The sequence below is a fragment of the Megascapheus bottae genome, chromosome 23, assembly GCF_031878675.1.
Source record: "Megascapheus bottae isolate mThoBot1 chromosome 23, mThoBot2.hap1, whole genome shotgun sequence".
Taxonomy (NCBI): Eukaryota; Metazoa; Chordata; class Mammalia; order Rodentia; family Geomyidae; genus Megascapheus; species Megascapheus bottae.
This window is the reverse complement of record NC_143531.1, coordinates 20,064,302-20,090,942: the sequence shown is the minus strand read 5'-3', so window position 1 is coordinate 20,090,942 and position 26,641 is coordinate 20,064,302. Positions and strand designations below refer to the sequence as shown.

Below are 26,641 nucleotides of genomic sequence, written 5' to 3'. Positions count from 1 at the left end.
AATGCATTACAGGGAAACAACATCTGTGTGATGCTGGTCCATTATCAAGCGCAGGGGTCATGGTTGGGAAAAGTAGAATCACCACAGAAACAGGTCAGGGAATTTGCACTTAGGAAAGGTCCTGAGTCACTTGCTAGAAGCAAAATAAGAGAAAAAAATAACCTTTATTAGGTGCCATGTGCTTACGAAGTCTCAAGCAGTACATCACTTATTTAAATAGGATACATATGGCTCATGTCTGTAATTAGGTACTTAGAAGATGGAAAGTGAGAAGGTCTAAGTTTGTGATTGGATCGGGCAGAAAGTTAGGTAGACGGTATCGCAATAAAAAGTTGAAATGGTCATCCCAGCTACCTGGAGGTAGAGATACAAGGATCGTATTCAGAGGCCAGATTCAGTAAAATAAAAAATAAGCATAAGACTCTGAAAAATAACCTAAAACAAAAAGGGCTGGAGGCATGGTTCAAGTGGTAGAGTTAAAGCCCAGTACTGTACACACATACACGCATACATGTACACATACATAAATATATATATATAATACACACACACACACTTTCTAAACTTTGCTAAGCAGGTAGAATAATATACTGAAGTATGAAGGACTATAGTTGGGAGAAGTAATATGAGTATAAAATCTCTAGCTTTTGGATGAAATATATATGATATTCATTTATTAACCATGTAAGTATGGAAAAATTCATGGAAGCACATTTGTTTACTTATAAACGGAAAAGGAATATCACTCAAATCTTCCTCTAAGCACATGGCCTTTGTTCCGTTTTTCATTAGTTCTGGATAATGAGCTCTGAACAGAATGGATTGAATTACTTTGGTGTTGCAACATTCAACTGTCAATCCCACATCCCATAGATTTTCCTTTATCTATTCCCTGATTCAGTCCCTGGTCAGTCACTGGGGCAGCTCTGTCAGCCTGGATCCCTGAGTGACAAATGGAAGCAGAGAAGCCCCTCCCCCTGTCAATTCAAACCACATTTGTAGCATAAGCAAGAAATATGCTGTCAAACTTAAGATATTGGGAGTGACCCTTGTTAATGTATAATCAAGGCTATACAGTTTGATAGAGACACTTCTGTGAGGGTGAGGATTTAATGAATGACTTGAACACTTTTCCAGTGTCTAGTTTACAGACACTATTCTCCTGCCTACATTATTGTCATATATGATGATTACCTCTGAATAAGTTAGCATGCTGAGATTAAACAAAACAAAATAAAACAAAACTACTGGACCTGCAAACACACTGCTAGTAGCTGACACTTTTGCTCCTGTATGGATCTGAGGCCAAATATTTTCCCATAAATCCTCTCTAGTCAGTTGACTCAGTAAACAACCAAATCAGACCTAATAAATATTAAGCTTTAGTTCACACTGAGCCTTGACATTTGTCAGCCTTTACGGAAGATTTAACAACTAAGACCTTGTATAATTTGGCGGTGGCCTATCATTCAGAATTTAGCTCCTCATTACTGTTCTTCCTAAGTTTTCTATACATGCTAGTCTGGTGTAAAAACGGATCAAAAGGATCCCCACATTAGCCTAGCCAAAATCCTTCTACTGTCCTGTTTCCAGTTCTTCTTTCACTTGAGACTGGGTCTCACTATGTGGCCAGTGCTTTCCTTAAACTAGCTATCCTCCTTATCTTTGCCTCCAGAATAGCTGGGGTTACAGGCAAGTACTATCACATACAGCTTTCAAATAGCTAGGTGAAGTGGCCTACCCTTGAACTCCTTGCTACTTAAGAACCTGAGGTGAAGAGGATTGAGTGTGAGAGCAACCAGGACAGCCATCTCAACAGTAAAAGCTGGGTGTGGTAACACACACCTGCTAACCAAGCCACAAAAAGAAGTGTGAATAGGAGAATCTTGGTCTAAGACATGCCCAGGCAAAAAGTAAGACTCTAGCTAAAGAATCACAATAGCAAAAAGCGTATACATTCATATGGTCCTATGTGGTAGCTTTTTATTACGGAACACAATACTTATAAATTGAATTTCCCTGAATCCCCTACAGAAATGGGTCTGGTTAATTTCTCCCTGTGACCGATTTCTCATGAGATCACAGAGTGAGGGCAAGGGTGGCATCTTGGTATCACAGCTGGCACACGGGAGGGCCTGAAAGCAGAGATTAGAGGTGGATTATGTTTTTACGTCTTTGAGGGAATTTACTGGCAACTTCTATCAAACCACAGCAAAACCAACCAATCAACCAAACAACCCCCATACTACCACTGGAACAAAACAACAGCCCAGGCTAAACAAGCCTTTGCTCTTCAAGACTTAAAACAATCGTTGAGTCACACAACTTTCTGTAGCAGGAAGCAGTCAGCAGAGCAGAAGGAAGACGCACACACCCTTCTGTTCACTTCCCAGAGAAGGAGAAGGAGAGGAAGGAAACAGTCCTTGAAGAAAGGGGAATCTAGGTCTAATCCAAGTGTCTCCATTGCTTTCTTTGTATGTGTGTGTGTATGTGTGTGTGTGTGTGTTGGAGTGTGGATTGATGTTTAGCATGGTTCCACGGTCCCTTCGTAGAAGAAGTGATAATAAGTGGAAGCAGGAATAGGCCATTTGGCTTGTGGGGTGTGTGTGTGTGTGTGTGTGTGTGTGTGTGTGTGTGTACCAGAACAAGGGCCTGAACTCAGGGCCTCATACATTCCTTTACCTTTTTTGTTCAAGGCTGGTGCTTTACTTCGTGATTCACAGCTCTGCTTCTACCTTTTTTGCTGGTCCATTGGAAATAAGATTTTCAGACTTTTCTGCCTGGGCTGGCTTTGAACCAACATCCTCAGATTTCAGCCTCCTGAGTAGCTAGGATTACAGACATGAGCCACTAGTGACTGGCTAGTCCACCTACTGGTTTGTGTACACATGGATCCCCGCACTGGGCATGATACAGTGCAGGAGTATCTCCTTCAGCCTGTGGCCCTAAGGGACATTACTCATCCCGGAAGTGCCCCAGCCCTTTTTTGTTCTCACATCTTGGGATCAAGTCAAGAAGTGGCTTCCCTCCCCAAGGAAGAGAAATACAATCCTTCCTGTTGCCCAAGAGCAAACATTGCAGCTGGCAGAAGGAAGACACACGGGCAGATGGTTCAGAATGCAAGGGTGAGCCTAGAGCGAATGGACACGGGCCACTGCTGAATTACCGCTCTGTATCCCCAGACCATGTGGGGATACAGGGATACAAGGCAACCAACACAAACAGCTGTAACTAGACATGTTTGAGCCAGGCTGCCATGCAAGCCAGACAGGGCCACTGCAATCAATATCATTCTCCTCACTCAGAAAGTCACTGGAGAGAAATGACACTGGACGTGTTCTCAGCTGTTCCTTCCAAAGATCAATGCCAGGCAAATCCTGGCGGGAGAGCTACTGCCTGAATAGTCTCTTGTTTGCTCAGGGGCTCAGGCTCCTTTCTGGGACTTGGAAGGACAAGGACTGTAATCCTAGCGGGGATTCATCTGCACATGGATCTAAAACTTGCTCATAGAAGGCCATGCAGTCACTCAATTACAAACCCAGGCTTAACCCTTCCAGTCATTTCTCTATGGAATTAGTTGAGCTATAAGTCATCAACCATGGCAGACAGAAAGGAGGATTAAAAAGTGCACCGTGATTACTGACTTTGAATGTGCTTACGACATTACAAATGAGATTCATTTCAGGAGAGCAATACAATCACATCACTGAGTGTTTATGAGCAATTTCAAGAATATTTTTCATTCTGGATCATCTATGATCTCGTTACATCAAAGTAATTATGCCAAAATAAATGGAGTTTAAAAAGTGAATGTTACCTAAAACTGTCTCTCGAGGCTCATATTATTTTTTCAACACATTTGTTTATTTGCTTGCATGCATTTTTGGAGACTCAATTTTCATTAATTGAATAGGAATATTTTTATTGGCTATGTGAATTGTATGTTAGCTTACACACACAAATATTTCAGTGGAAAATGCATAAGAGGTAGCTTGCTGGAGAGGAAAGTGTTATAGACAACTGAAATTGTTTTCCAGAAAAAAAATCATCAAGGTGAATTAAGATTTATAGGGACTTATATTTCTGTTTCTTTTAAAAACAAGCATGCACTCTTAACATAAATAAAACACTAAGTAGTAACCCCCATTTTGCTTGGTTTGCCTTTGAAAATCAATCTGAAATTACTTTTATACCAATATTTGATTATCATCAAGAAAAAAAGAATTCTTCGTGTTTTGCCTATGGTCTACAAATGTTACAGTGGTTAGTTACAAATGTTACATGTACTCAATAGGTAGAACTTCAAATCATAAGGAAAGCATAAAAACTTAGAGGACCTTATCTAGGGATCCATAAAAATTAATATAATTCCAGTTTTGAGTACATAAACAAATATTCAGCTTCTCGTGGCCCAGTATGGGTTAAAGAGTGTTTTTCTTTATTAGCAGAGCATCATTTTGAATTTCTCTTAATTTTTTATTTAAACATGTCCACATTAGATTCTTTGTTCTCTCTCTCTCTCTCTCTCTCTCTCTCTCTCTCTCTCTCTCTCTCTCTCTCTATATATATATATATATATATATATATATATATGATAGTTCTTACTTTTCTTGTTAAAATTTAAGTATTTCCTGTCAATCATGTTACATTTATAGCTATGAAATATCAACAAGGTTATTTCTGTCTTTGAAAGGAGAATTTACAGTTAGGCATTTTACTTTCCACCAAGGAAGAAAAATACATCTCAGATATCATATTTAGCAGCAACCTAGAAAAGGAAGCTTCCCTATTGGAAGCTGGAGATGAGTTTGAACAGAAGTTGAAACCATCTACTAAACTTATAATTATCCCATAAATAATAGTATTAGCCTATAATTTTTGGATGGATACAATATTAGTTAAATAAAGGGGTGTGTGTGTGTGTGTGTCTGTATGTGTGTTGCATACGTGTGCGTGTACTAGTACTAGGGCTTGAACTTGAGTCCCTTGGCTTTTTTACTCTATCATGTGTGCCACACTTCTACTTCTGACTTTTTACTGGGCAATTGCAGAGAAGAGTGCCATGGACTGTTCTGGTCGGAATGGCTTTGAACTGTGATCCTCAGCTTTTAGCCTCCTGAGTAGCTGGGATTAAAGGCTTGAGCCACCAGGAGAAAGGTGTTTTGTTTTAAATATGACCAGGTTTCTTTCTGCATACCTCCACATCCACTCCATCCTCTTCCCCCACAAACACACACAGACACACACCAACAAAGACACACACACTCAGACACACAGACACACAGACACACACAGACACACAGAAGTTTTAAACCCCAGAGGGTGGGACAAGAGAGCATGGGCAGTTGTGCTGAAGGTGTGATAGGACGGCTGGCTAAAGACCAGAAGTAACTTACCTTGGCTTTGGGAGATGGCTTTAGCCTTCGTAAGTCCTGTGTGAAAAGGAAGGACAGTGTTCTGACAACTGGCCTCCTAGGAAAGAAGTACAAAAGATGTATTAGAGACCAGGGGACATTTACCCTAACCAGAAGTCACAAATTACCAAGAGCAGTTTTCTTTTTTTGTTGGTCATTGGGGCTTGAACTCCGGGCCTGGGCGTTGTCCCTGAGCTCTTCAGCTCAAGGCCTTATCTCCTGAGCCACAGCCCCACTTCCAGTTTTCTAGTGGTTAATTGGAGATGAGAGTCCCACAGACTTTAGTGCCTGAGCTGGCTTTGAACTGTGATCCTCACATCTCTCTCTCCTGTGTAGTTAGGATTACAGGCGTGAGCCACAAAGGCCAGCTACCACTACCAGTTTTAAGGATGATCAGGAATTTCCTCCTTGAGTTGTTGACATTGTTCAAAATCGGTCACGTTGTACTCTCCCTGTCCCTTTACCTCCAATTGTGAAATAAACTATGTGTTCAGAGATGAGCGATAAAAATCTGAATTTGTAAGCTCATACCTGTCCTCCTAACTACTGACATCTAAGAATCACTGATCCATATCACCCCAGGCAGGAAAGCACATGAGGACTTTAACTCGAATTAACTACCAGAAAACCAGAAGTAGCCCTGTGGTTCAAAGTGGTAGAGTGCTAGCCTTAAGTGAAAACACCCAGGACAGTGCCTCGGCCCTGAGGTCAAGTCACAGAAACAACAACAACAAAACTTACCTGTAGTAGCATATCATTAATGTAATTATCACATAAACTTCTGTTTCAGTCTGTCCCCACAATATTTTACAGGTAGGTTCTGACCCTTTACATTCTTTAAGTTAAGCAAATTATTTTAGATAATTTAGCAAACCACTATTAAATAGTGATGGTAAGTTATATTAATGCCATAACTGAAGAAAAATGTCTGCGTATTTGTTTCAAAAATCATTAAACATATAAAGTCTTGGTTCACATCAAAACTAAGACACAAATTATAACAAGTTTAGCTCAGATGGGGTTGGTCAGCTTTATTATTTTAGCATTTTTGTTAGTTCACATTCTTATTCAGTGATTTTCATTTATGACTTATTTCTACAGGGTAAATAGAAATGATAAAATTACAGACAACAATGATGTTAAGGGGAAACTAAGGCAGAGAGAATTCCTTGTGTTGGTTCTGTAACTGTTACCTATGCCACGTCTTTATTAAAATCCAGGCACCTCAGTCACAGCCCTTCTCCAACTTGCTAGAGCCATTAAGTAACTATGCTACTTTAAACAAAATTTTCCCCATATATTCTTTTATTGTAAATAATAGAAGGGTTACATTATATTCACCAGATAGAAAGTGCATTACTTCACAAACATTGATACCTTTTCTCATGTCTTGGTCCCCATTTCCCTCCCCCCACCCTCACCCCTCATCTTGTTTTCCCCCTTTCCCTATCCTATTACAAATAACCAAATAAGCATATATACAATATATCAGATAACAACTTAAAATACTGTAACAATATGAGATAACCAAGGGACAGCAAGAGAGATGAGAGATAACATAATACATTAAGGACAACAATCACTCATTATATGGCTTTTGTTTCTATATCCTGGAGGTCCTTTCATTTAGTATCATACTATATGGCCTTATGTATCTAGGTTTTGTAAATCTCTGCTAGGAGAGCCCAAGGTTTCTACTGATTATGACAAATGAGGGAAACCATTGAGCCTATGTTCCTTTGAATCTGGCTTTCTGGCTTAACTTCACTTAAGATGATTTTTTCTAAGTCTTTCCATTTCTTTACAAATGGGGAGATGTCATTTTTTCTGACAGCAGCATAGAATTCCATTGTGTACAAATACCACATCTTGTTGATCCACTCATCAACTGAGGGGCATCTGGGTTGGTTCCATATCTTTGCTATGGTAAATAGTGCTGCAATGAACATCATTGTGCTAGTGGATTTAGTATGTCCTTGTTTTTGGACGATTGGGTAAATGCCAAGTAGTGGAATTGCTGGGTCATAGGGGAGTTCTATGTTTAGTCTTTTGAGGAACTGCCATACTGCTTTCCATAGTGGTTGAACGAGTTTGCACTCCCACCAACAGTGTAGTAGTGATCCCTCCTGGCCATATCCCCACCAGCATCTGTTGTTATTAGATTTCTTGATCCTGGCCATTCTAACTGGAGTGAGGTGGAATCTTTGAGTTGTTTTGATTTGCATTTCTTTTATGACCAGAGATGTCGAGCATTTCTTCATGTGTCTGTAGGTCATTCTTATTTCTTCTTCAGAGAAGACTCTTTAAGTCTTTGGCCCATCTTTTAATGGGATGGTTGTTTCTTTGGAGATTAGTTTGGGAGTGACTCAATGTTTTTAGCTGCTGATTTACTTTAGATATGAGGCCTTTGTCTATTAGATGGTTAGTGAAGATCTCCCACTCTGTATGAAGGCTTTCTAGTTAATTTGCTAGCTGTGTCTTTTGCCATACAGAAACTTTGCAGTTTAATGCAGTCCCACTTATTCAGACTTTCTCTGATTTGTTGTGTTTCTTGGTCCTTATTAAGAAAGTTTCGACTTGTGCCAAAGTAAATAAGATTTTACTGTACATACTTTACAATAATAATAAAATTTGCTAGCATTATATCCATTCATTTCTAAAAGGAGCTGTATGCTGGTTAGATAAAATGCCCCTAAAGAAAACAATACTGTATGCTACTAATAAATACTGGATTTTTCTGAGTGCTGGTGTCTTATACCTGTAATCCTAGCTATGCAGGAGGCTAGGATCTGAAGATCACTATTCAAAACCAGCCCCAGCAGAAATGTCAGTGAGACTCTTATCTCTAATTAACCAGCAAAAGGCTGGAAGTGGAAGACTGTGGCTCAAGTGGTGGGGTGTCAGCCTTGAGTGAAAAGGTCAAAGAAGAATACAAGGCCTGGAGTTCAAGTGCTAGTATTAGTTAAATAAATAAATACTGAAACTTAAGGTATACCGCATACTGTACTAAACACTGTTGCATTCATAATTGCCTTCCTCACAGCTCTGTGAGGAAGTTCTCCTCTTATCACACTGTTTTAAAGGAAACATAGTGAAGGCTTGCCAGATTAAATAAACTTGCAGTAAACTTTGTAACACATGACCCAAGAATGGTTCTGCATTAACTTCAAGGCCCGAGTTCCTAACTGACTTTTACATACTACTTTCTTCTCCAGCAATTTAAACCACTAAGCTGTGAAGTCACAGTATTTTATAGATGTTTTGTGCTCTCTCTCTCTCTCTCTCTCTCTCTCTCTCTCTCTCTCTCTCTCTCTCTCTCTCTCTCTCACACACACACACACACACACACACACACACAATCTCTCCCTTTTCTCATGTGCAACTCCTGGGGCTTAAATTCAGAGCCCAGGTACTGTCCCTGGACATTTTCCCTCAAAGCTGGTATCCTACCCCTGTGAGCCACAGCTCCAAATCAGCCTTTTCCATGGTTAATTGCAGATAAGAGTCTCCCAGACTCTCCTGTCCAGGCTGGCTTTGAGTAGCGATCTTCAGAGCTCAGCCTGCTTTGTTGCTAGGATTACAGATGTGAGCCACTGGCACCCAGCTGAGAGTTTCTTTGAAAAGTCAACTGTTCTTACCCTCTAATTTTAGACACGAGGGACTTGATCCTGAGATGATTTGCTCAGGATCACATGGACAGGTGCCTGGCCACGGGACTACACCCTGGCACCTGCTCTTGTGTTTGTGCTAGGAAATCTCATTCTCAGACTCAGAGAGGATTACACACTGAGGGTGCAGCCAACTCTCACAGCTGCCTGTGGCTGCACCTACAGCCTATGCCAGGCTCACGGAACACATTTCTGAGATGTACGTTCTGGTCTGGCCTGTTCCCACCAGTTCCAGCACCTGCTAGTGGTTAAGACACTGACTGGAAATGGAGATGAACCCCTTCCCACTCCCGAGTTCGTGACTCACCGTGCATGGACAGACATAGCCAGCCCAGCCAGCATGGCCTTCGGGAAGACCGAGGGACTGTAACTGCACAATCCATTGCATAATTGGATTACAGTTGGAGACATTACAATAAATCTGTTTACCACTCTTTTAAGACGATGATCTGTAAACAGCAGGCTCTGATGAGCAGGACCAAGGCTGACTATTAAAGGAAGTTACTAGGAGTGGTTACCCTTTGTTGACAAGTCTTTCAGTGTTTACAAATGCCTATGACCCTAGAAGTGACAATGCTTCTTTATGAACCCTATTTTCCTTTCCTGTACCTGTGAACTGATGAGCAGGGAGCTCACGGGTACCGTAAGTCAAAGCTTGTGAAAGTATTTTCTCTAACCTTCATTTGACCATATCACCTACGTGATTTAAAAAAAAATCTTGTTTATTTATTTTGTCAGTCTTAGGGCTTGAACTCAGAGCCTGGAACTTCTTTGAGCTCTTTCATTCAAGGCTAGTGCTCTACCTCTTTGAGTCACAGCACTACTTCCAATTTTTTGATGGTTTATTGGAGATAAGAGTCTCATGGTCTTTCCTTCCCCAAGCTGGTGTCAAACTATGATCTTCAGATCTCAGCTCCCCGATCTTCTTTATTTTTTTTTAATAATATGAACTTTAGACAATAGAAGCAATATGAACTTTGGGAGATGAGTACTGAACCAGGAGTTTAGATATCTTGCCTCTTACCTTAGTTCTCTCCCTAATCCTCTGCAGTTACTTGAGCAACCATTTCAACTATAGACCTCTTTTACTTTGGTAAAGACCTATAGAATAAAGAGATTGGACTGCACAAGCTCCCAGAATCCTTATTGTTCCAACTGACAAGATTCTATGATTCTTCTAGGAAGAAACAATATTGCTGTTTGCAGTTGTATTCCCTACACACTGTCACCCCCTTATGTCACTAAATACCTCTCCCATGTAACCAAGCAGTGGCCAGGAGCTCAAGAGCCACAGAATACAGGGAATCCTGAAAGAAACCATGTTACTTACTCGTATTTCTGGAGAAAAGTGAAATAATTCAACTAACAGCTTAAGTAACAACTTAATGCAGTCTTTCAAAACATATCATGTGAAATATGTTCAAGATATATTTTACAAATCAGACTATTTTTCAAAAATGCCATTTACATACTAAGGTATTTATTTAAGTGAATTAGCAAACTTATGTGCATACAAAACCCCTTGTCCCAAAGTGATTAGTAGCATTCATTATTTATAAAAGCCTAAAAGTGGAGACAATCTAAATGTCAGTCCAGCCATGAATAAACAAAACATGCCACAGCCACTCCATGGAATTTTCTTCAGCTCTACAAAGGAACTGAATTCAGATATCTCCTCTTACACGGATGGACCTTGAAAACATTAGGTTAAATGAAATGGCCAGACATGAAAGGACCACTTATAAGAAAGGTCAAATTCACAGGGACAAGAGCAGATTAGAGGGGCTGCTGATAAATCTGGTCTGCATGAGTGTTCTTTATGGGATGATAAAAGTATCTGGGAATTGGATAATAGTGATAGTTGCTCAGTTTTCTTGCTTGCTTGCTTTTTTTTTTTTGCTGGTTCTGGGGCTGTCCTGTAGCCTCTTTGTTCTGAAGGCTAGCATTCTACCAATTGAGCCATAGCACAACTTCCGTTTTTTTTTCTGACTTCCCTGCCTTTGCTGCCTTCAAAAGATGATCCTCAGGTCTCAGCCTCCTGAATAGCTAGGAGCATAAGCACAGGCCTTTGGAGCCTCACTCAATTCTGAACATATTAAAACCAAATGAATTACAGACTTTACAAGGTGAATTCGGTTGTGTACTAATTATATCTAAGTAATGTAGGTGTGTGTGTTTAACAAATTGATTAAAAACAAGTTTCTATGTTCCTAGGGCAAAATGAAAAGAATCTGGGGCCTGAGTTTGTGTTCAAATTCTTCCACTGACTTCTTTGGGAATGTCTGAAGGGAGATGATTTGTATATTTAAGCACAGAATTTCTAGGTGGGCATAACAATTCGCTCCACAGTGAATGAGCCTTGTAGAACAAAGTGACGAATTTAACATGAATCTGCCGTAGGGCGTGTGTTTATATTTATTGAAACAAATGGCCTACTTCAATGAGACTTCTGACCAAATTCCCTGCCCACTCTAATGGTGTTTGTGCAACTGCTGGCTTCAGTCCACTCTGTCACAGTCCCAGGTAAACACCATTGAAAAATACAATGGGGAGGAAAAAATACACTTGTTTATCATGACTTGGTTGATGTTACTGTAACTCCACAGCATTGAAATAACAACACTCATTATTCCCTGTGCCTGCCCCACCCCACTCATGCTTGCTTGCTCCCTCACTCTATCCAGGCTCCATTTGGTGTTTCTGCAGGTTAGGGGTGGCTTCTGCCCTGGACCTGCTCTCTGAGGACGACGTCTCTGGATCACCATTTCTACCCATGCCCTTCTTACCCCTTCCCTCCATTCCTTGGTCCTATCAGACTTGAAATTCCTCCTTACTGGTTTTAATTCTGTATTGTCTACTTTAGCCTAATCTGGTCCATTATCCCCGGGGCCTAAAAGAAGATCTGGCACACAGTAGGCGCTTTGTTGCTGATTAAATGAGCAAATGGAATGAATCAATAGAATCTTTGACATGTAATCCCTATTTCCTCCAGTTTTTGATCCTTCATCCTTAACTCACTCTTAATGTGAACTAACGTTCAATTAACATTTAATGTTCCCTCTTATACAACTTTTGTGTGTGCATGTGTACCCATGCATATGTGAGCATGCATGCCAATGCTGGAGCTTGAACTTGAAATAGAGTGCTCCCCCCTGGCTTTTTCAGTCATGGTTGATGTTCTACCACTTGAGCCATACCTTCGAGTGATGGATTTTTGCCTGTTAACTGGAGATGGGTCTCGAAAGGACTTTTCTGACTGAGCTGATTCTGAACTGCAATCCTCTGGATCTCAGCCTCCTGCTCAGTGTGAACCACCAGCTCCCAGCACTAAAACTCTTAAATGTTCACTTGTTCCCTAGGCTTTAGGATTTTCCAGTAGCCTGAAGTTCCACACCTCTCTTGTACAAATCAAACCCATATAATACATCATCTCTATGAAGTGAAAACATAGCCTTTAAAAACCATTGTGGAGTTCTTCTAAAGTGCTCAGTTGAGCTTCTGAAGGAGAGAAAAGGCTTTGTGAATGTTGTGGTGTCAGGTCGTTCTAGGCTCACATCTGGTTAGTTTGGTATCACATAAATGGATTTGCTCAGGGTGATATGTACAGAATTGTTATAAACCACTTACAAGATTGGCCACAGAAATGTTCTGAAGGATTCTCACTTTCCTCTCACTCTCTGTGGTGAAGCAATCTTGGAGAAAGGATGATGGGGGCCCCTGCTCAGCCCACCAGATTGCTGCCGAAGGAGAGTGAAGCAAACTGTGAGTATGTTACACCTCAGTATATCAGTCTGCTACAGAAGTCTGCATTTGTGTCTCCACCCTTTCTTTTTTCTAAAAAAAATCTTATGGGTATTATAAAGGTGATTTTCAGAGGAGTTATAGTTAGATAAGCCAGGAAAAGAATGCATTTCTTTTTGGGGCAGTGTCACCCTACTACTCTTTCTTAGAACAGGTAGATTGCCACCTTCACACTGCATTTGCCTAGCTAAATTACGTAAGCATCATAAAAAGAAACTATCTGGCACAAGCAGAAACTACTCTGGCTGGGCATCTCATAAAAATGGATAAGAAGTAGCTGTATATGTTCCCATGGACTTGACCCTGCATATCTTACCCTGGGTCTCCATCCATGCTCTGCAGCTAGAACAGAACACCACAGGTTGGGTAACTGATAAGCAATAGAAGTTTACTTGGCTCATGGTTCTGCAGGCTGGAAAACACAAGAACATGGTGCCAGCACTGGGTGGCCTTCATCTTGAGTCACTGCAGTGGAAAGGGCAAGACAGAGAGCCAAGAAATCAAGCTGATCCTCAACCTGTCCTCAGAAACCCACTCCTGTGATCACTCACCCCGGAGATGAGAGCCACCTGGACAGGTAGAGGAATGTGTCACAAAGGTAGAGACCTCACAACCCGATTGCTGCTCAAGGGTCTCTCCCTCCCTCTGTCATGACAATTATGGGTTGGCATGAGTTTGCGATGGGAATTCAAACCATAGCAAAAGGAATCTGGCCAGTCAGGTGGATATCTGCCCCATGCCAGAAATGTACAAGTTCAGTGTGGTCTCTGTCACTTTCTGGAAGGGAACTGGGTTGATTTTCACCAAGTCAGTTATGGCACAATTTACTGGACGTTCTGGGTAAGCATAAAGATCTAGAATTGTCTTTTAGAGGATACAGAACGTATGAGTTGCTCCATGACTTTTAGAGAAAGGCCATAAGTAAGCATGAGCTCTTCTGCTTACCCTTGAACTTCTAATGCAATGTAAGAGAACAGCGCAACTCACGTAAGGCTGCATGTGAGACTTGTTCGAACAGAAGTTAAAAGAAAGTCCCGTTAGACAATACAGGAGCCTGGGGTGAATCGGTACTGTGGCTCAGACCTACTCAGAAGACATAGTTTGAGAGGATTGTAGTTTGCAGGCAGCCCAACCCAAAAGTTAGTGAGATTCCATCTCAACTAATAAGCCAGGTGTGGTAGGACACAACTATGATCTCAGCTACTCAGGAGACAGAGGTAAGGGGATCCCAAATACAAGGCCAGCCCTAGGCAAAAACTGTATGAACATTAGTACAAGCAAAAAAAGGGGGGCATGGCATGCTCAAGCAGTAGAATGCCTCCAAGCAAGCTTGAGGGCCCTAGTTTAAATCCCTGTACTGCTGGACAAAAATAACAACAGAAAAGATAACAAAGTTGGATCAGGACGATTATGGACAGAAGCAGATCTTACCCCAAGGATGAGAGCCATCTCATCGACTTAGGAGGTTCAGAGGAAGGCGTGGTGGCAGGAGGAAACAACGTGTCAATAAAGGGTGTCACTATGAAGCTCTTTAAGTGTTCTAATGCTTCTGTTTAGAGAAAAGCTCTGGGAAGCAGTGTAAATCACACACACACACACACACCCTGCAGCGAGACTCAAACCCAGGAGTAGAGGAGCTGAGACTTGATACCTCGAGCTCTTTAGCCACTGTTAAGGGCTGTCCTGGAGGGTGTATGTTTCTGTGCACACAGAAGCATTTTGTGGGTTTTCAGACCCACAAAAAGAAGACATCCATGGCTTGGGGGTCCAGTGAAGACAGTGTCAGCAGTTGAGCTCCACCAGGAACAAATGGGATCTTTGAAAATTACTCATGGAGCCTCCCAAAGCTGCACCGTGATTGACAGCCGGTGGCTCCTGAGGAGTCCGTTCTGGAGTTCCGCCTTCCCACTGTGAGCCAGAGGGTTGTGCTGTACAATAGTGCTTTCCAATCGCAGGCAAAAGCTGTGAAACACACCTCAGAATAGGAGTTTAACACACCCCAGCTAAGTCTAATCTATTCCCACAGTTTCTGAGCAGACACCACTTGTCTGTAATCACTCTACAACAAAATATCTGGAGAGATGAAATTAATGGCGAGGGAAATTGTAAACACGTAACTATGATCTAAAACTTAGACTTGTGAAAGCCTATCAGCCAACAATAACTTTTAATTCTACACTTCTTCAGGTTTTACACTTCTTGTAGAGTTCATTGTTTTCCAATACTAGAAACTGCCCGTTTGAGTTATGCAAGCCAAAGACATTCTACCATGTTATTTTATCTTTGTTTTTCCTAAACATTATTTCATTATTTTTTAACCTTTAAACTCAGAATCTGTCTTAAACTTTGAACTCTCTACTGAAAGAGGGATTTATCTTGAAGAAATGAGTGGAGAATTGTAATTTAGTTCACAGGTGCTCAGACAAAAGGACGGACAGATGGACACTGAATAGACAGACGGATGGACAGACAGTTGGACAACAGACAGACAGATGGATGAACGGAGAGACGGACAATGGACAGACAGGCGGATGACAGACAGACAGATGAACAATGGACAGACGGATGGATGGACAGACAGACAGACAGACACCGGACACAGTCAGATGGACAGACAGACAGTGGAAAAACATCCCATGCTCCTGGTTAGGAAGAATTAACATCGTGAAAATGGCCATCCTGCCAAGGGCTATCTACAAATTCAAAGCAATGCCCATGAATAGCCCATTTGGACATTTGAATTGAGACTCTGTCTTTAAGATAGATATATTCTAGCACTTGTATACTTGGGGTTTAAAGACATGAAACTAAAAGGTAAGAAGAAGAATCACTTGGAACATTCTTTGGTGCAGAGGTGAAGTGGGATGGAAAGGACCCAACAGACTCTTTCAGTACACAGACGGAGAGATAGCCCTGGCATCTACAAAGTTTCACACTCATCTCAGGTTGTACCTCAGTCAGGAGAGAAACCTAGAGTTTGAATATCTTTTCCTTGGAGAAGAACCTCAAAAGACTGTGCTGCTACTGGATAGGTCACATACTGAAAACAAAACAAAACAGTTATTGCCCAGTGACGAGACAACTTACACATGGGAGAAAATATTTGCAAACTATTCATCTGAAAGTCAATGTCCACTAAATATAAGGGACTAGGGGAAAAAAACTCTCCAAAAAGCCAACATTCCAACTGTTGTTATATGGCCAAATGATATGAATAGACATTCCTCAAGGGAAAGAATGCAAATGGACCCCCAAAAATCTATCAGTGGTATGCAACGTCATTTGCCATTGGAGAAATCATCAAAATTACAATGAGATAACTAACATCTTATCCTACCCAGAATGGCTATTATGAAGATAATAATTTAAAACGCAGTCAAAGCAGTGGAGCAAAGGAAACTCTGAGTTACAAGCACTATGGAGAAAAATATGGAGCTTAATCAATACACTAAAATAGATCCACCATTAAATTCCGAGAAGTATAACCCAAGGAAAGGACACCAGCACACCAAAGAGAAACCTGAACATTTGTGTATATCACAATAGCTATGATATATAATTAGCCTAGGTCCTCATCAACATATGTGTGTGTGTGAATACTTACATATAATAGTGCATTATTCAACTATAAAAATCATCTTATCGTTTGCCTATTGTCAAGTGAATGAGTCAGACTCACACAAGTATGTTCCTTCTGGTATGTGGAAACTAAAAAATTTCAATCTGAAAGTAGAGTTTTCAGAAAGAAAGCTTGGTTAAAGTAGGTGTTGATATATCACACTGAATTCTACTCTTGTGTTATAAGGTTTGCAAGTTAATAAAAAATACAGTAAAACAAGGCTAGAAATGTAGCTCAGTTGTGGTCAGATATGCGCTTAGCATGTACAAGACCCTTGTCTAACCCCCAGTACTAATCAAATACAGGAAGAAAATAAAAGCTGTCATTAAATTGGCCTGTCCACACTCAGAAATGTCACACTTTCAGAAAAAAAAAACTTTCTAAACAAAATCTGCTTGTTTATAGGTCCTAGAATAAAGAAAACATAAATGATTCTGGATTCAAAAAATCAATATTATAAATAACGCACCCAGCCAACTATGAACTGCTCATTGTATTTTGGATTTGAGAAGCAGTTGGCAATCTTTGTATTTTCCTAGCTGTCACATTTGTTTCTTTGTTGATCCATCTGAGTCCCCAAACCCTGAACTCTCATTTGCCAAGCCAAGATGGGCCAGTCCACTGATCTGACTTGGTACTCCCAGGATATTGGACTGCACAAGACATTCCGATTCCTCCTTATCTACCTTCTACTTTTGCTACTGTGTAGTAATTTCAGAGATCTAATGCTCAGAAGTGCCACTGGAGAGAGGAAATCAAATAGAGCAGCTCCCTACACTTTCAGTCACACAGAGCACCTTGCTTCTGGAGGAAAATAACTGCAGACTCATGGAAGAGAATACAATAACAATCTCTCCACTTGTAGGCATCTTGATATCCCACTCCCCGGACACCTCTGAGCTCCTGTCATCCTTTTGTCCTTCCTAGTCATGGTGACGCTTATCAAAAGACTAAGGAGACACAAATGGAAGGGCTAGAATTTGCCCTACATAGATTCCACAAATCTATGTATATGAATTAAGTAAAATCGAGGGTTACAAGATATAAATTAGCAAAAGAAAAAGTTGAAGTCATCACAATTGTTTTCAATATGTGCCTTTGTGATTTCAATGGTTCATTTAGCCACAGCAGGATGGCTTTCTTATATTTGCTCTGATATATTTGTATGCAGAACCACCTTAGTAGACAAAAGTAAATAAATCTCTGCATATACAAGGTAGATCCTTGCTGATAAGTTTCAATGGACAAGTGTGTCCATTTAAAGTATAAAAAGTATATTGCATTTTTAACATTTTCCCTTGGGAAATTTTGTTCTGCTTTACTTCTAACAGCCAAGAGCTGGGAATGTGGCTTAGTGGTAGAGTGCTTACCTAGCATGCATGAAGCCCTGGGTACGATTCCCCAGTACCATATAAACAGAAAAAGCTGGAAGTGATGCTGTGGCTCAAGTGATAGAGTTCTAGCCTTGAGCAAAAGAAGTTTAGAGATAGTGCCCAGGCCCTGAGTTCAAGCCCCAGTATTGGAAAGAGAGGGGGTGATGGATGAGGAGAGAGAGAGAGAGAGAGAGAGAGAGAGAGAGAGAGAGAGTCCAGTCATAAAGCATGTTAGATACTTTATTCTGCTCTAAACAATTTAGGGGTATTATTGAAGCTATCTTTTGAGAGCTTTTTTTTTCGTTGGCATCCTATACATGTTATTAAAGATCTAAGACTACAATTATAATATTAAAATGTTATTGGAACATGGCACCACGGAGGACTTTGCCTTGGTAGCAACAGGCAGAACCAGATTTTAGACATGTACTACTTCCTCAATTCTATTTAATGATGATACAATACTCCTATGCCGATTTTTTCTCTACTCTAAGGCCTCCCCCAACACTGTTTATAAAGGAAGATAAAAATTCCAACTCACTAAAATTCGGCACAGAAGTGGAACCGTAAGAACTGAACGACATTTCCCCAGTGTTTGGGAAGATGGGAAGATGGATGCCAAGTGTTTGCTGGAGTCAGGCAGAAGTGGCTGCTAAGGGGAGAGTCACTTCTGCAAAGGTCCCAGTGAATGCTTGATGACGAGGGGCTAAAAGCCCGAGGCAGAGGCTGAATGAGACCACTAGTTCCCAAGAGGTGGCCACATTCACAAATTTTACTGCCATAAAAATCTGCCATGTTTGAATAGAGTCCAGTAAAAAAGAGATGAGGAAACCAATAGAAAAAGTAAATAAAACTAGAGGACAGAAAAATCAGACCATGAGTTTAAAGTACTAACTACAGACAGGAATCTTAGAGGGTTAAAGGTACAAGTAGAACCTCCTCAATCTAATGTCTGGAAGGCTCTGAAAATCAAAACTTTTGGAGCATCACTATGACAGTCAAAAGTTTCAAATTTTGAAACATTTCAGGTTTTAGACTTTCATATCAAAGATACTAAACCTGTGGGATCTATTCCAATGTAGTAAAATACTTAAAACTATAAAGATTACAACTCTGATGGTCCCTAGCACTCTGAATATGGAATATTTAATGTACAGTAGTGTTATTCAAGAAAAAAAGAAAGAGATAAAGAATGGGAAGTAACAAATATGATCTACTGGGTGTTCTAAGTTGATATGTTTTCTTCATGACAGATACAGGAAATAGGACTTCATAAAATGAATACACACACCCTCATACATGCAAAAAGCTCATTACTGCATCTTCAGTGATATGTAAAGCAAGAAAGCAAGACAGTTTCACAAGCTATGCATCAAATACTCAGACTTATATATAATGCTATTGACCTTTCTGTAGGCGAATTCCCAGGGAAAGGTAGATAATGATAGAATAAAATTCCATAGAAAAAATCAATGAGGGGGGGAGTTTGTCCTAGTGGTAGAGTGCTTGCCTAGCATGCACGAAGACCCGGGTTCGATTCCTCGGTACCACATACATAGAAAAAAGCCAGAAATGGTGCTGAGGCTCAAGTGGTAGAGCTCTAACCTTGAGAAAATCCAAGGACAGCGCTCAGGTCCTGAGTTCAACCCCAGGTCTGGCAAAAAAAAATCAATGAGATGATATAAAAGCATTACTGGGTATTATTTTGTGGTAGAAACAAATTTTTTCAAGGAAAAATGCTCACCAAAATTAAAAAACAGAAACAAAAGATATGAAAATTAGGAAAACAAACAGGAAATGTTTAGAAAAACAAGACAAAGGATCTAATCTCCTACTTTAAACACATGAACAACTATAAAAAGCAGTGAGGATCTCATAAAAATAACCCATGTCCAAGGTCAAAAAGACTTCAATGAAGTGTGCATCCAAACACAAAATAAGAGCAGAGAAATAGCATCAGGAAATTTAAAGGTCTTGTTCTTTCATGCCTTCAATCCCAGCTGTTACACTAGAAGTAATAACAATAATAAAAAAAAAAGAGTTCGAGGGATTACTTAAGTGAAAACAACACAGACAGTGTATCTGACTCAGACACTTATTTTGACATCTTCTGAATGAATAACCTTACCAGGACACATGGGATTTTCCCTCTAGCTCTATGGTAATGTGTATATGTTGTTGAGACAACTAGTTCCCAAGATTGGAATCAATAGTTTCTGCTGACTAGGGAATGATCTGGCTCCAGGAGATAATAATACTAAAGCTGGAGATCTCCGAATACATGAAACACTGATACACACACAATAATATTTACATCCAAGAATAAATGTTATTTCAGATGAAATATGCAGCCACACAAATAATGTCAATGCAATCTTTACTTAAAAGATTTCTAGATCATGCATAAAAGTACAAACTTGAAGGGAAAAAGTAAATACTTCAGTAGGAAAAAGAATCTCAGTCATTGTTGAAGCTGAGTAGTGATGCATAGAAGATATGTTATGCTACTTATTCTCTCTTCATTTGGGTGTGTTAAACAATTTACATAATAAAAAGGAATTTAATACAAGTTTGAATGCAGAATACACCAAGCAGGTATAAAGATAAGGTATAGATTGAAAAGTGTAAGTGTTTTCTTTTTCAGTAACATGTACATCTGATATAGGATTTGGTTTTAGGCTACATAAAGAGAACTTACTAATCTAAGTGAGGGAATACATCCAAAGAGGAAAAATACAAAAGGCCTAAGTTGGAAAATACAGCAGATGAAAATACCTGAATTGTTAGTAAAAGTATGAATGAATTCTTTGTCTCAATGAGTAACCAGTGGAAAGTATTTAAAAAGTAATACTAAGGACAAGGAAATCCCTTCTGTATAACTAAAAATGAATTGTTTTTAAGAAAACACTTAGATATCATTTAATAATGTCTGTGTTAGCTTCTTCTAGAGGTTGGAAAATTACTACAGGGCTTAATATAAGAGAGAAATGTAATCTGCCTGTTTTAGAAGTCCAAAGAGCAAAATCAATATCATTAGGCCAAAATCAAGGTGATGGGTACTATTGGCGTTGCCTTGGTTGTGGCGGTATCTCACTGATCAAGGCCAGCGCCTTCCAACCCTTTCCTCTGCCATCTTCATGAGCTCTGTCCCATCTCTGCCTCTTTCATATATAAGATACAGGTGATTACACTTCAGTATGTACTCAGATAATCCAGCACAATCCTCTTATCTCAAATCCCTATCTTAATCACCTCTTTCCCATATATGGAAACATTCACAAATTCCATCACTAAGAGTGAGACTTAGGTGTGTACTACATTCCTTTGGCGTTAACATTTAATGGGAGCAGAGGAAGATTAGAAAAAAAGTCCAAAAGGATATTCATGGAAAACAATAACAGAAGATGGAGATAAGCTGTAGACAGAGCATTCTCTATCTCCAATACAGTAAAAACACATAATAAACAGATTGAAAAGTGATGAGATACTTCATTTGTACCTTCTTTTCAAGTTATCATCATTTTAGTCATCCAAAACTTTTAGAATAGATTACCCAGGTGTGAATACATCTGACCACCTTGTCACTTGATGAATTGCCCAGGCTTAACACATGATCTCTATATACATGTTATGTCTTCAATTAAGAAACACGATTAAAAAACATTCCTCCTTATATAGCTCCTCGACAAAATGAAAGATTTTGTTTTTTTGGTTTGTTCATGAGGATTGAACTCAGGGCCTGGGTGCTATTACTGAGGTCTTTTGTTTAAGGCTTGGGGCTCTACCACTTTGAGCCACAGTGCCACTTTCAGTTTTCTGGTGGTTAACTGGAGATAAGAATCTTGAGGTGATTTTCCTGCCTGGCTGACTTCAAACTGCAATCCTCAGATCAAAGCCCCCTGAATAGCTAGGAGGAGTCAGCCATGAGCATTCAGCAAAAAAAAAAAAAAATGTATTATTGAAAACAATTGCTCAAGGCCATGTTTACAATCATTTGGAAAAGCTCAAAAAGTTGTAAATGTGTACCTTCCTGCCTCAGAATCTACTGTGACTGGACTATATTCATTTGTACGTCATAGATGTAAAGCTAGAAAATTTGTTTTATAGATGGTAACATCCGTAATGTTTCTTAGAATTAAGGTGAGGTTGTAGAAACTAAAATTTCCAGAAATGTTTTTGTACTTGGCCCCACCCTTGGCAGTGTTCACTTGGTTAAGAAATACTACTGTTGTCCCTGGGTGCTTGATCTACAGGCTGCAGATATCTATTCTTTCCATCATATTAGCTTTGTAATTTGACTTATTAATTCAATTTACCAAATAGTCTGTCTTTTTTAAAGCACTAACAGCACACATCATTTCATAAATGAAAGTTCTAGACTATCACACCAATTACCCAATCATGTCTGACTAACAATATCTTACATAAAATAGGGGAAAAGTATTGTAATTTGAAATTTCTAGATGTACTTTGAAACTTCTAGATGTTTGACACTGAAAAAAATCAATCATTTGAGTGTTGTCATTTTTTAAAGATAAATTGCTACTTAACTAAGTATGTACTAATGTGTTTTAAACTCATAGTTTCACCCATAACATTGAAAGGAGGTATTAGCTGACTATTACTGATAATAATTATCCAACAATAAAATCATAGGCAATTTAACTGATATGCAGAAGAACATGAAAATTGGGGTATCATTATTTCACTTTAAAGATTTCTCTAAAAAAAGGTCTGATGAGAGTACAATAAAAAGTATCTGCTGTGTCTTGTAGAAAAGCTATTGACTGCTATAGGATGGACGTGAGGCGGACATAGAGGTAAGAAGCAGGTGAGTTTTAATAAACCACGAGCAGAATGAGCAGACAGTGGCAGAGAAAGACTGTGGAAGATGTAGATGGCTGATCTGAAAGGGCGTCGAACAAGTTCTCGTTTCAAAGTGCAGTGAGGATGTTGATGATCCTGTCCATTCTTATGGAAGTGTGTGGCTGCTGTCAGGGCAGCAGACTGAGGGTCCCCACTTCTGCAGGGGTAACCCTGGAAGAACAAGTGATTCTGAAATGGCCATCCGCTCCCATTAAATCACAAGGCCTAGAAGCAACTGGGGCCAGGTGCAGTTTCTAGCACATTGCTTTAAAGGACAGCTAACTTAGGACAAGGATGCCTCATACAGGAAACGGGGCTCTTGTGTGGAGGGGTGAGGCCCTTTGCAGGTGCCTTTGCTCTGCTGCATACTGGGAGGAATTGCAGGCACAGAGCCAGGGCGGGGCTTGCCCCTGGGCTGCACCAGCTCTTTATCTCACTGGGTCCTCTCCCTGTCTGTGGAGATCATGTCTGCATTTTTAAGGCTGAACAATAATGCATTGCATGTATGTGTCATTTTGTGAACATTCAAGCGCTTCTACCTCTTATATTTTGTGCCTTGCCTTTTCTTATGTACAAGTGTTAAATAGCAATCAAGCATTTAGATACGAGGAAGAGAAAGAATAAAATAAGGACACAACGTAAAATTTAAAATGTTTAGCCAGGCTCAACCCTACTCTAAAGAGCCAAAATGGTGGGAAATGGCAGAGAAACGTTTAGGGAGATTGCTCCCTTCTCAAAAAACAAACAAACAAAAAGGACAAAATGCTTGACTCCTTGAATTTAGCCTGAGTTCAACTAAACCAAAGCAGTCACGAGAGAATTTAAAATCAGACAATTCAGTTTGGAAACATATCATTGTAGGTGCTATATATTGCCAAAGAACATTGAGTCCATTTCCAGGAAAGCTAATTACTTCATCATTAGCAAAAATGAACATGACCGTGTGACTGCAAACACATTTCTGTTCTTTAGAGCAGTCTAAACACACATAGAACAATGCTCCTAAAGAAGAATGAACAAACTTTCTAAGTAGTCTTAGAAAGTCTTCCAAAGATGTATACAGCTCAGTAGTAGATGTTTATCTAGCATGATTGAGGTCCTAGGTTCAATCCTGTAGACTGCAAACAAAAATATACAAACTAAGCTATTATCTACCTACACATCCATCCATTCCACCATCCACTAAGCAACTAAACTGCATCGGGGCAGGCACTTCTGGGATGCATAAATCAGATTCTTGCACAAGAAACAATGTTATGAAAAAATTGTATGAAAGCAACTCCTGAGCCTCCATCCCCAAGCCTCACCCCTTCCCCCCAACCCCCGAGCCTCTACACAACATCCCTCTTTCCTTACTCCTACTTTCCTAATCCATCAGAAGAGCAGTTTATTAGGTCAAAAAAGGGTGAAGTATGCCACAGAACAGCTCTGGCATTCACAAGGATCTTTCTTAAGAATAGATGTCTTAGAATACTTTGAATTAGTTACCTTACACTTTAAATATGTTTCCCAACAATTAGAATTCTATACTTGCAGTGCAGAATTAGGTATTAGAACACATAGAATTAACTAGTTTTCCATTTCCTTTCAGATTTGTTGACAATAGAATACTAGGAAAAGACCCCTTTTCACTTCAAAGTAAAGTCAGAGCACAAATCTAATCTCTCTGGATTTGGGGAGCCCCAAGGAGTGAAAGAGAGATGCTCGTAAAGTTTGCATCATAAGATAGTCATCTGGAATACAGAACACACTCTTTCACAAGCAGATGTCTATGCAAAGAAAATGAAGTCTGCCTATGAAAGAGATACTTCAACACTTACGTTGACTATGCACTATTAAAACAAGTAAAATACAGACTGAGCTTGGGGGCTTGTCCACAGGTTAACAGGTGAAGAGAGTAGTACAAATGCACAATTGAATCTGCTTCTATCATGAAGAATGAGCTTCTGTCATTTGCAGTAAAATGGAGAGAGCCGGGGATAGCATGCTAAGTAAGGTAAGCTAGAGAGGACATGGAAAGGCAAATCCTTCCTATTCTCATCTATGAACATTAAAAAAATGTCAGCTTGAAAGTATTCTAGTGATTATGTGGGATTGTGAAGCAGGCAGAGGTGGGAGGGAAGAAAAAGGGGTCTGAATTTGATCTGTGCAGGCTGTGTGTATGTAAGGAAAGCACCACATTGAATGCCATGAGTATTTACCATTCACACAGGTTAACTTAAAAATGGAAAAATAAATGGATATATATATATATATATCATGGCTTCTTGTATGTTGAAGTCATCAATCTATTTATGCTAAGACATAAATAATATAGCAAGATGCCTATATCATTTGCCACAATATACTGCATGAAAGTAAAAGTGTTTCAAGCTGGACGGGTGACATGCCTGCAATCCCAGCATTAGGGAGGCGGAGGAAGGAGGGTTGAGAGTTCAGTGCTGGTTTTGGCTGTATAGCTAGATAGTGAAAACTTGTCTCAAACAGACAAATGATGACAACAACCAAAACATCAGAAAAGAATGTCTCTGACGCTAGCAGCTCCCCACTTTACCTCACAGGGGTCACTGGTGGGCGTGGCCCTAAAGACAGGAGGCCTCAGGGTGAGGTGTCTGTGGACAGGTCCTCAGGGTGAGGTATCTGTAGACAGGTCCTAGAGGCACATTAGCACCACTGGAAAGGAGAAAACAAACAACTGCCAAGTGCCAAAAATCTCATCAAGTCTGACCTCTGCTCAACACACATAAAAAACAAAAACAGAAATCTTCCTCAGCAGTCAACAAAGCATTTCAAGTCCTTGCAGCCTGGCTAGTTAAGTTAGGCAATAGGAATCAAAGGCAATCAGGGAAAACAGACTTGTGCATCTATTCCAGATGGCTGAGAACCACCAGAGCAGCTCACTGCATGGAAATGCAAACAGTGGTTTCAGCTCAATCCAGCAAATATTTACAAGGTACCCACTGCCAAAGCCAAGGCAGGGGGGAGAGGGGCGGCGCGTGGACAGGTAGGCAGGGGAGGAGCCCTAGAGCAGGAACCAAGGACAATTCCCTTAGAGAATGAATGGTGTCACTTGGTTGTCACTGAGAGTTTGCTCTACGCTGGAATCTCCTCTCTGAGCTCTGAGTGTGGAAGGCTGGGCTCTGGGACAGAGGCCCCAGAGGTGTGTTTACTCTCTCTAATCACAGTCCACTGTCAGACTCACTTTGTTTCCTGTTTGTTCCCAGTCATGATGCCCGAGATCCAGCCAGGGCTTATCAACTTATCCACGTTCTGTTGACTAAAGGTGGACACTTGGGAAAGGCTACAGGTCCAATGACCAAGGAAGAGGAGATAATAAAAAAAAATGGACTATTTGCATTATCTCTGACCTAGAGCTCCAGCATGAGGGCCTCAAATACTTTAGTTATTAAAACTGCTTTCATCTCAGCCTCTTGCAAACAAAGGTCATTGTGTGGTTAAGACATTCCTTTTCTCCTGTTTGCCTACACAGAACAAAACACCTTTCTGAAGGTTCATCTTTGCCACATATTCTGAATGACTGAGGAGAAGGAAAGGGTAGGAATACGAGTCCAGGCAGGGGTAAGGGATGGGCAGCCACTGTTTGCCGATGTAGCAAATATCAAAAACAGTGACCAGTGCCATGCCAAATTATAGCTAGCTTTAAAATGAGCTTGGCCCTGCACTCACGGTGAGATGGAAGGAGTGAGAACAGAATAATTACTTCCTCTTACTCTGAAATGTTCTGCCCTCTGAGCCTGTTCTTTCTTAATAGCAAGGAAATTACTAACTTAATTTCCAAATGTATGTTTGGAAGTTTTACCATTCCTTATTTCTTCTTCCTTCTAATTTATATCTCAGCATCTATGTGACCTTTAGAGAAAGCCATCTCTGATTTCTCAC

At 40.2% G+C, this 26,641-nt stretch overlaps 1 protein-coding gene across 6 annotated transcripts in view; it reads right to left on the bottom strand.

Moving 5' to 3' along the window:
- Nucleotides 1-26,641, bottom strand: part of LOC150047395 (uncharacterized) — a 59,453-nt gene that overhangs the window by 11,183 nt on the left and 21,629 nt on the right. For 4 of the 6 annotated variants that reach the window (XR_016539427.1, XR_016539429.1, XM_090356810.1 and 1 more), the window contains one exon: nucleotides 5,397-5,472. Coding sequence is in view for 3 of the 6 variants with exons in the window: in XM_090356810.1 (XP_090212936.1) it covers nucleotides 5,397-5,472 (76 nt within the window). In the remaining 3 variants the exon portion in view is untranslated. Of the gene's footprint in view, nucleotides 1-2,024; nucleotides 2,136-5,396; nucleotides 5,473-26,641 lie in introns of those variants that run through there. The other 2 variants (XR_016539430.1, XM_090356812.1) reach the window with 1 other exon arrangement.